General features: G+C 45.9%; 1 protein-coding gene across 2 annotated transcripts; it reads right to left on the reverse strand.

The window, feature by feature from the left end:
* Positions 1–368: 368 nt before the first annotated feature.
* Positions 369–10,541, reverse strand: RNASEH1 (ribonuclease H1). Of its 2 annotated transcripts, NM_001285809.1 has the most exons (8): positions 10,374–10,541; positions 8,737–8,852; positions 6,978–7,145; positions 5,285–5,384; positions 2,991–3,045; positions 2,418–2,502; positions 1,723–1,847; positions 572–658 (listed from the first exon to the last, which is right to left on the reverse strand). In NM_001285809.1, the coding sequence occupies exons 1-8, from the start codon at positions 10,499–10,501 to the stop codon at positions 572–574; spliced, it is 864 nt and encodes a 287-aa protein (NP_001272738.1). In that variant the 5' UTR covers positions 10,502–10,541. The 2 variants fall into 2 exon arrangements, with proteins under 2 accessions (XP_023374186.1, NP_001272738.1); XM_023518418.1 differs by lacking the exons at positions 8,737–8,852; positions 10,374–10,541 and adding an exon at positions 8,653–8,725 and having other exon boundaries at positions 369–658.
* Positions 10,542–10,921: the final 380 nt, after the last annotated feature.

Consider the following 10,921-nt stretch of genomic DNA (forward strand, 5'->3'; position numbering starts at 1 on the left):
GAGTTTGAGGTTGCTGTGAGCTGTGATGCCATAGCACTCTACCAAGAGCGACATAATGAGATTCTGTCCCCCTCCAAAGAAATTTTTGGTAAGTTTTATTATATCTTGGTCTTTAAAAGTCATAATTGTCCCTTTAGAGTGGCCTAAGAGCCAGAGTGACCTGTCTGCACAGGACACTCAATCTTGCAAATTGGAAGGTAAATGAATGCTTTCAGAATACTTCCAGATACCCAGTCTTCATCTTTTAATGAAAATGTTTTATTGGTTCCTCATCAAAATCAAAACTGTGGCATTTGGGGCCAGACTGCAATAAAACAAGAACAATATCAAGGCAAATTTAAGTGTTGTGCTGAGAATTCACACAGGTCTCAAATCTCAAAGATGTTTAATTTATCGTACATGTGACCACTTCCTATCACAGAAAGCCATCCTGCCACCCCGAGTCAGTGTGACAGCCGGCTCTGCAGACCTGCTGTAATGGTCCAGCCTGCAGTCTTCTCTTCCACACCAGCAAGTAAAAATATTGAAGCAGCCACTGGCTTCAGTCTCGTCAGGTACTAAGTCACTTTGCTCAATCTGCAGACTGCTTAGCTCCTTCTCTTGCTAATCTATCAGCTTCTTCATTGCCTGTAAATCCCGAGTGACCAGGAATATGCATCTGTTAAAATAAATATTTTCCCCTTCATTTTTACTAATTTTTACACAAGCATTACGATATTATATTCTCATGGCAAAAAACCCTCAACCATTCAGAGCAGACTGAGTACTGGAGCTCACCTCTGCAGTTCCTCTTTCCCAGCAGGATTCTCAACAGTACCACATATATTCTCAGTGCACGGATGCAGTGATGCATTTACAGAAATTCCACTGCTTTTCTATGAATTGGATTTTACTGTTCACACTGCTTTTTCCCCACTTAACAGTGGGACCTGCAAGCTTTCTAGGCAGAACACGTGTGTATAGAGGGGTGGATGTGTATGTATGACACACACACACTCTTTACTCCTTTCAAATGCTGTTAGAAAGATTATTATTTAACTATTGTTCAGATTTTCACTGCAGAAGCCAATTTACACATTAGGTCACCAAACTGTTATCAGTGGTCATGGGAAGGCACCCAGGTGGAACTGGGGCATGGTTGCTGTTTATCTTGCTCTATACTGCTTGGAAAAAAAATTTTTTTTTTTTTTTGGCAGTTTTTGGCTGGGGCTGGGTTTGAACCCACCACCTCTGGCATATGAGGCCGGCGCCCTACTGCTTTGAGCCACAGGTGCCACCCATTGAAAAAATATTTTTAATGAAAATGCCTTATTATTTTAAAAAGCTTCCATTTTGTAATAATAAAAGTCATGTCACCAAGGCTTTATCCCACAAATTCATGACAGTTTTATTTAACATTATGGTTCATTCCAAATAAACTAACAGGCCTACTGACAGGTTCCCTTTACTAGTAACAGGTGCGCCTGTGCCCAGCACCGGGACTCACTACCAAATGTGAGGAGTGCACAGCAGCCTTCCAATTTCACTGCCCATGCCTTACGTGCTTCATGAGTACCACTCTCATCAAGACAGTGTTATTCATGCAATGATCAAAGAATCAAGGATGTTTTAATATGTTATGGTAATACCATAATGGAAACTATTATATAATCCAATCACTTATGTGAATGATTAAGCTCTAGTGAACTGGCACTACAGGGTCCCAACAGCAGTGACACTCACCCACTGGATGTCCATGTCCTGGGTGAGCTCCTCCAGCGCCATGAAGTCCTCTTTGTTGATCACCTCCTTCCCTGTGCTTGTCCTCCAGCCGTTCTTCTTCCAGCCTTGTACCCAGTTGGTTATACCTGCAGGAACGCACACCACTGGCAAGTCATCCGCAGTGTCCCAGCCTTTGTACCTCCCTCATCTGACCCCTCATAACTGCCCCCGCCGTACTCCAAGGCACCACCCCAGGCTCTTCTTCACTTCCTCGGTCGGCCTCAGTTGCTTTGTACTTTGGCACAGCCTGAAACACCAATGACTTGTCCCTTTCCTGACTTGTACTTGACATACGGCTCTCAGCTTAAGATGTCACTTCCTCCAGGAAACCGTCCCCAGGATCGTCACTATCCTCCCACGTGCTTCCATACCCGGCATCACACTTAGACTAGAAACACCATGAGGGCAGAGTCACACCCACTCATGACTGAATCTCCAGAACCCAACAAAGGAAAAAGCACTGGGGAAATACTGGAGCAGCAGAATCAAGACTCCAGAATCCTCACTGTTTCTTTATAACTCACAAGCAAATGAATGTTATCCCCATTACCAGCTGGGCTCGCCTCTGATACCTACCTCCTACTGGGGAAGGAAATACCTATCTCCCGTTACAACCACTGGAAACAGTTATTAAGAAATGCAATGCAAAAGCTTACCATTTATAGTGAACATACTGTCCGTGTACAAAACCAACTTGTTGATGTTTTGAGCCTTTGCTTGTTCAATAGCTTTGCAGGCTGCCTTGAAAAACAAGGGGACAGTCAGCTACAGGGAGTGTTCTGCTCTGACATGATGGGTGTTCACTACTGTGATTAGTCACTATAGGAAACGCTACTACATACATAGTTCTCCTGTGCAGATACCTATTTGAAGTGAAGGAAAGTTTTTACAATTTTTCTAAAAATTTCTTATATTTCAGAATTGTTATTATCTACAAGTTTCTTCTAGACTTAGAATATCTCATATACAAATATGTTCAGCTGGGCACAGTGGCTCACACGTAGAATCCTAGCACTCTGGGAGGCTGAGGCCGAGACCAGCCTGAGCCAAAGTGAGACCCTGTCTCTGAAAAACTGAGGCAAGAGGTTCCCTTGAGTTCAAGAGTTTGAGGTGGCTGTGAGTAAAGATGCAGTGGTACCAAGGGAGACAAAGTAAGACTCTGCCTCAAAAAAAAAAGGTCATAGTCAATGCTAAAGAATGACAAAACATAAATATCTTTGATAACTTACGTGAATCTCTGCTCTTTGGTTTGTCTGGCGCCCAGGAAGTCTAATGCCTACGTTTCTGTTTCAAAAGAACAGAAAATAAAATAAAAATTATAAACCTAATTCTCAAAGTGATTCCTCTTAATAAGTAAGAACAAGCTAGTGTGTATTTTGCCAGAAGCAAAGAGGAATAAACATGTTTCCACACTCAGGCACCTTCTGAACTTGCTGGATCCCAGCAGAGAAGACTGGGTGCTGGTTTTCTGCAGACCCTGGGTTGGCCCGATAGTGGTTGTGAGAAGTATAACAGGAGAAAACTCAGGAATAAGAATGGAGAAAGTGAGACTTTACTGAAATTACTAGATAGCTTCATGAAGTAAAAAGAAACCAAAGAACCAGAAAACTCTCAGGCCGGTTAATGGGCACTGGTAGTAAGCTGATGCAAACCTGCCCACCAGCAGTCTCAGCTACGTGGGAGGCTGAGGCAGGAGGATTACTTGAGTCCAGGAGTTCACCAGCCTGAGAGCAAGACTCCATCTCTACTAAAGAACAAAAATAAGAGTCAGGCATGATAGTTTGTGCTTGTAATCCCAACATGTGGGAGGCCAGTGCTAGAAGATGAACTCGAAGCCAGGAGTCTGAGCCTAGGCTGGCAGACACAGTGAGGCCATCTCTAAAAAAGCTTTTTTTTTTTTAAATTAGGTAGGCATGGTGGTGTATGCCTATAGTCCCATACAATCAGGAGGCTAAGGCAGGAGAATTGCTTGAGCCTAGGAGTTGGAGGCTACAGAGAGCTGTGATGATGCCAATGTACTCCTGCCTGGGTGACAGAGTGAGATCCTGTCTCTGGGGGAAAACAAAAGAAAAAAAAATCTTGGAGTAACCGGAAGACCCAGAAAATCTTAGAGCAACTGGAAGACCCTGAACTTCCTAAAAGAACATGGATTTCTTGAATTAGAAGAGTTGAGGAAGAAGCATGAATAGTCTAACACATCTGCCCAGTGTCTCAAGAAGAAGGATGTCCAAAAAAACTGGTACCAATGTCTCCAGACAAGTCTGCAGGGTTCCTACTGGAATGCTCGTGAGGCCAAGCAGAGACCAAGGAGAAGCCTCAGCCCTCTCTTTGCTGAAAGGGCCTACACAGGATTCTGGGATACAGATAAAAGGACAGGTCTTCTCAGCTCCCCTCTCTGAAGATGTGGTTGCCCTTTCAAATCCTGAGCCCCAGCCTCAAGCCTGTGCCACCACCTTCACTCTGAGCTGCGGCTGTCAGGCCCCCACCCATGATCTCACGGAAGTCCCTCAGGTACCCACAGGGAGCCCTAAATGTGAAGCCTATTTCCTGCCTTTCTCCCAGCAGCCGCTGCAGGCCACCTCCTCTGTCTCTGATCCAGGTCCTGAACTTAAAAGACAGAACCTGCATCCCAATGCTGCATGAGAGACGAGAAGCCGCATGGAGTGTACACACTAGTACACACCTCCTGCCTCTCCCGGCCCTGTGTGATGAGAATACAATGTGTGGTCAATGAAAGACAGAATCACACCAACAACAGCAATGTCAGACTGACAGACACCATGGCATGTGTCTCGGAAGGAGCACTGGACCTGAAAGGCACAAAACCCAGGGACACTCAGGGCTACACAGGCTTGGTTCCTCTTCCAGGGCTCCAAAAGCTAAAGTGAGAAGATACAGTGAAAGAAAGTGAAAAACTTTGTAAACTGTAAGCTCAATGGAAAGGCAAAGTGGAATTATTGCAGTCAGCATCTGTCAGCCTAACAGTGCTGTGGGGACAGGTGAGCGGGCACAGAACCAGTAGGGCCAGCAGCTACGTGGGGTCATTCACACCAAGGGCAGGGTGTGTTTGAATGATCGCATTTCACATCACCTTGACTTTGTGCCTTTTCAAAAAGAAGGAACCACCTCCAAGAGGACCTAGTGATGTGATGATTTCCCAGTCTCAGACCTGCCCAGGGGCGTCCCCGCCAAGACCACCTCCCAGCAGGGGAGTCCCAGCCAGGGGACTCTGCAGTTAAGAGGTAGTGAGGTCACTGTGGTGTAAAAGCTCAGCAGTGAGGCGGACGGTCCAGACTCGGGGTTGGGAAGGCAATGCCAAGGTGCCGGATGTTCTGAAGGACAGCACTGTTCAGTATCCACATGAATCAAAGCTCAGTTCTGCTATCTCCTGTCAAAGCTTTTGATTTGGCAGGTTCTCCAAATAGTCACCCAGGAAGCAGATCCCACCCACCTTGCCACAAGTTCCACAGAGTGACTAAGTAAAATGGGAAGCCTAACAACCCAGCTTCCTCTGCTTACTTACAAAGGATGGCCCGGGCCCCAGTAGACGCCGATGCCAGCTCGTGCCCTCCTCCGCCCGTTACTGGAGCAGCAGCCGTCAGTGTACACGACAACAGAGTCTCCTGTGGGAGGAAAACAGTAAGTGCTGCTGGGCTGATATTACTAAAATTCACCTCAAAGTTTCACTAGGGTAGAGTTAGCATTTTAAATGCAAAAGGCATTTTACAACGCCGTGGACGTTTCCTGTCTAGGAAAACAGGATCAGTCCCTTACATGGGGCACTGGACATGTTTGCCTGGAATCACTTATAGGGTCCCACAGGCCAGGCATGTTCAGGACGAAGGATGACACTTTGTAAACTAGAACTCACTACCGTGAAAACTGCTGCTACAACCCACACTGAGGTGTCAAAGGACAATGTCCCTGTCCTTTCTATGCAGGGTCACCTTCACTCTCAGGAAAGCTGCCCACCCAGAGACAAGCGGCACCTCAGTATGATGGTGGCCCAGACTGCCAGGAGGTTCAGTTCTCTGAACAAGGTTGCTCTCACCTCTTCCCTGGCATATCTGCCACGAGTCAAGTGTAGCCCCACCTTAGCTTCGTTCCCTCCACACAGAGAGTGTGAATGACACACCAAGGCAGCAAAGCACAAGGTGGAAAAGGACTGAGGGGCCCCTCTCAGTCACTGGTGACCAGCAAACACTGTGAGCAGCACGTTGGGAGCAGAAGTGAGGGTGCAGAGTGCCAAACAGCAGGGCATGGGAGCACACAGAGGCAGCCAGCACAGAAGGCGTTTGCCCCAAGGACTACAGACTGAACCCAGCAGAGGCCAAGGGGACACGAGCCTCCAGGAAAGGACAGGGACATGTCCTCACAGGAGCAGGCTGGGGGCTTGCAGGGGCGTAGGTGTCAGGCAAGCCTCCCTGGTCTGCTTCACTGCCCGTGCCTTACGTGCTTCATGAGGAACACTGTCAGCCTCCCTGGTCCCGCTGCAACCTGACTTCTATCAGTACAAGTGCCATCTGCCTTGCCAGCTACTGAATTCTGTCTCAACTGCAAGCACCTACTGATCTAAAATACAACTTGATAAGACATTTTCTACTGGCTTCCCTTGAATAAAATTAGAACCTAAAAAGATACTGATTTACATGAAAACACTATTTTTATTTTCTGCTCATATGTATAAAAGACAAAAAGGAGACTTACATTCCCTAACTCACTAAATATATACAACTGATTCCTGGAGTTAAAAGTAGAGGAAAAGTTCATTAGTATTCTGCTTCTCAGAATAAGGTATGAGCTCTTATATTTTGAAAGATTAAATATAAATGGTTAAAATGCTAGTGCTGATTAAAACAAGCAGCTTTGTCTAGGGCCTTTCGTAAAAAGGAACCTAAATTCTTTGCATTTTCTTTACCTTTGTGATGTAAGTACTTTATACATAGGGAATATCTGTCCATCTTTCAAAATAATACAATGTTTTCCATTGGTAGTCTATATAAGGTTTCCCAAAGACATCCAAAGCTTAATTCTACACTACTAGATCAATTATAAAATAGTGACTATAGCCATTTCTAAATAACCTTTATAGGTAAAAATGAGAATGTTAAATAACAGCTCAAATTTCCCCATTAATAAAGTGGGAAAAGTTATTTTTTACATATATATTTTCATGACTGTTATATTAAAAATAAAAAAATCCAAGGAAAACATACCCATGTAAGAAAATGCGTCTTTGCCGACTGAAGGAGCCGCCGCCTCTGCGTCCTGTCTCAGGTGCTTTGCACACGGCTCTGCACTGTCCCCTTCATCTCTATCCAGGGGCTCACGGGGTCGCTTGCTGGTTTTCATCTGTGATTCTTGCACATGTTTGTTCTCCAGCCCTGAAAGACAGAGCTGACTCGTGAGCCAGAAACAAGGAACATAACATGAAATGCTTAAGAATGAAGAAATCTGGCTGGGCACAGAGGCTCATGCTTATAATCCCAACACTTTGGGAGGTACTGAAAGAATTGAGATTATAAATAAAATTACTAACTGGTTAAAAACAAAAAAAAAATCTGAAAAAGAAATATTAAGAACCCAAACCAAGGCAAGAGACATACTTTTAAACTTGCTTTCTATCCAGAACTGACTTTCTCCCTCTAGGCAAAAAACATAACCATTCCAGCAGAAGCCCCTTTAAAAGGCACTGGGGAGGCTCGGCACCAGCCACATACACCAGAGCTAGCAAGTTCAAATCCAGCCCGGGCCCACCAAACAACAATGACAACTACAACCAAACTATAGCTGGGTGTTGTGGCGGGTGCCTGTAGTCCCAGCTACTTGAGAGGCTGAGGTAAGAGAATTGCTTAAGCCCAGGAGTTGGAGATTGCTGTGAGCTATGATGCCACAGTACTCTACCCAGGGCAAAAAACAAAACCAGGCATTGGGGAGAGACAGGTGACAGGTGACGCAGACATGCTGAATGAGGATCTCCCTTCCTCTGGACTAGCCTGCAGGGGTCCTCAAACTTTTTAAACAGGGGGACAGTTCACTGTCCCTCAGACCGTTGGAGGGCCGGACCATGGGCCCGGGACAAGTTGGCTGCTAAGCAGGACAGGCAGTGGCAGCAAAAACACCCGGCGGGATGGATAAATGTCCTAGGCGGGCTGCATGTGGTCCGTGGGCTATAGTTTGAGGATGCCTGGTTTAGAGCATGACCTGTCTCTCTCTGAACTGCACTTTGTTTAGGATTGTTCTGACATCCCTGAGGAGCAGTTGATATGCAAGTACCTTCATGGGCTCCAGACTGTGCAAGAGAAACTGATCAAAACTGTGCTCTGCTTGGTCTTAGTCCCCTGCAGTAAAAAAATGTGTAAGTAAAGTTAATGAAAAATCACTTCCTCAAGGCAGGTTCAGATACATTTATTTTTATTTGGCTACCATATCACTAAAGTCAGAGTTCAGAGACATTCTTAATATCCTGTGCTCTAAGGCAGAGTCACCTTGCTTGTCTGAGTCCTGCATATCTGATGTCCCTTATATTAGGCCTTATACTTCAGATAACCATACTTCCTATAACACATGCAGCTGGAAGAAGTCCAGATTGTATGACTCTGTCCAAAAGGAAAAGGAAACAGGACAAAGGTGTGTACCATGAAAGGAACAATTCATCCCTTTAAAAACCATAGCCTGTTCAATCCATTAACAGTGCAAGAATTTTTTAAAAGATAGGAAATTTTTAAAAAATTTTAAAAATTAAAAAACAAGAAATTATGGCACAGCGAGGAGCTGACATGGAACAGAGCCTGCTTGTCTCTAATATATAGTACATCCATCGACACAAAACGGTATTTTTAACTGCTTCCAGCCTGTTTCTGATTTGTAAAATTAAAACAGTCAGAGTACCTTCTTTATGTGTATGCGGGTTATAGACCAAATGACATCTGGGATTTGAACAGCTTTGAATAGGTTGACACGAGAGGTGACTACCTTCTGAGCCATCTGGGCTTGCAGAGTTCCTGACAAAGGCCCAGGCCTCATCTTCTGTAGCAAACTTCTTAAATCTGGCAGCAGGAAACCGGTCCACCTGTGCTCTGCACTCATTCCTGGAAAAGATATGCAATGTTAAAACTCCCTTTAACTTATTCCCTTTGTAATTAACTAAGATTCTTTTCTTAAATTGGAAATACAATTGTCCCTTAGTAACTGAAGGGGGTTGGTTCCAGGATCCCCTACCCCCACCCCCAATGAATCAAGTCCCTTATATAAAATCATCTATTTGTATATAAACTACACATCTTCCACCATACTTCATCTCTAGATGACCTATAATACCTTATACTATGTAAATGCTATGTAAGTAGTTATACTGAATTGTCTTTTTTTTGAGATAGGGTCTCATTCTGTCACTGATCTAGAGTGTAATGGTGTCATAGTTCACTGCAACCTCAAACTCCTGGGCTCAAACAATCCTTCAGCCTCAGCCTCTCAAGTTCCTGGCCTCAAGCAATCTTTCCACATCGCACCCGCCCCCCCAAAAGCACTAGGATTATAGGTGTAAGCCACCACATCCAGCCTCCTGTATTGCCTTTTTATGTTTAAATTGTTGTATTTTTATTTTTCCCTGAGACAAGGTCTCACTCTTTTACCCAAGCTAGAATGAAATGTAATTTTCATAGGTTACTGCAACCTTGAACTCCTGGACTCAATAGTCATTTTTTAATTGTCTTTTTCCTCCAGATATTTCGGATCCATGGTTGGCTGAATAAGAGGATATGAACTGTGGATACAAAGGAGGGACTATAGTGTGAAAGAACTGCCAGTTCCTTGGAGGAAAAGGGTCAGATCTTCCAGTTCTTAGTTTTATCTAACCCCCGTGTTCTACTGTATGCCAGCCGGACAGTACACCAGCACCATGAGGCTTCCTCAAACTCTAATCATCCTAAAATTCTGGAGTCTTCGTAAAAGAAATGCTATTAGTCATTTTGATACAGCAAACAGTTCAACTTCTGACATGCTTCTTTCTCAATACTAACGCTACCATGCACAGGGAAATATAATAAACCTTGATTATCACACAATGAGAAGAGTTCTGGTCTTAGAGTCAGAAAACCTGGACTCAAGTCCTGTCTCTGTCATTCGCCGGCCCTGTGAGCTTCCTAACCACAGGAACTACACCTGATAATGAGAACAATCCCGCTCTCTTTCAAGGATTCCCATAGCGATCCAATTCCAACATTAGTTTGTCAGAATTTCTTTCAAAAACAGGGAGGATTAGATGAGTTATTGACTTCCAACTAAAATTTAACTGGTACGGAAAACCAGGTGGTGCTTGGCTGGTACTGATTACGAGCTACTTTGGGGGGATTTTCTAATTTCAACAATAACGAAGGATTAATTCAGGCTCCTGGCCACCCTCAAGCTTTATGTGGCGTTTCTGGAGTTCCGAACAAAACTTCAGCCGAGAGGCTCCTACCGGCCGCGAGCGTCCGGAACGACGCCCGGTGAGCAGGGAGGCCACCAGACTCATCCAGACTCCAGGAACGACACTAGCTGCGACAGCCAGGCTCCCGGGGACAGTCACCGAGAGCCGGCAGGGAGCAGCCTCGGGGAGGGGGCCCACTCACCAGGTCAGAAAGACCCCGGTCTTGCGGCCCCTCCTCACAGCATAGAACATCCCGAGCCTACAACAGCCTTGGCTGCAGCGCACAGCGGTCAAGGCGACTCTGTGGGCCAGAGACAGCAGCCTGCCCATCGCTCACTGCCAGGCACCGAACAGCATTTTGGCTTCGGGCCTCGGGCAGAAGCAGCCCCGACAGCGCTCACAACCACACGTCAGCCGGCAGCGCAGAAAAATGACGCACATCCGGGTATGAGGGGCGGGCCTGGGGAAGGGCGGAGTCCAGGGTGAGGCGGGGCTGGGGGCGGGGAGGCTCTGGGGGCGGGGCCAGGAGCGCCGCAGTTTCTGGGGTTTCAATAATAAAGTGGGGCTGAGCGCAGTGGCTCATGCCTGTAATCCCAGCACTCTGGGAGGCTGAGGTTAATGGATTGCCTGAGCTCACAGGTTCGAGACCAGCCTGAGCCAGAGCGAGACCCCCCCCCTCTAAAAATAGCCGGGCATCAAGGCGGGGGCCTGTAGTCCCAGCTACTAGGGAGGCTGAGGCAAGGAAATCGC

This window comes from Otolemur garnettii, unplaced genomic scaffold, assembly GCF_000181295.1.
Source record: "Otolemur garnettii isolate 467f Iridium unplaced genomic scaffold, OtoGar3 scaffold00139, whole genome shotgun sequence".
NCBI lineage: Eukaryota > Metazoa > Chordata > Mammalia > Primates > Galagidae > Otolemur > Otolemur garnettii.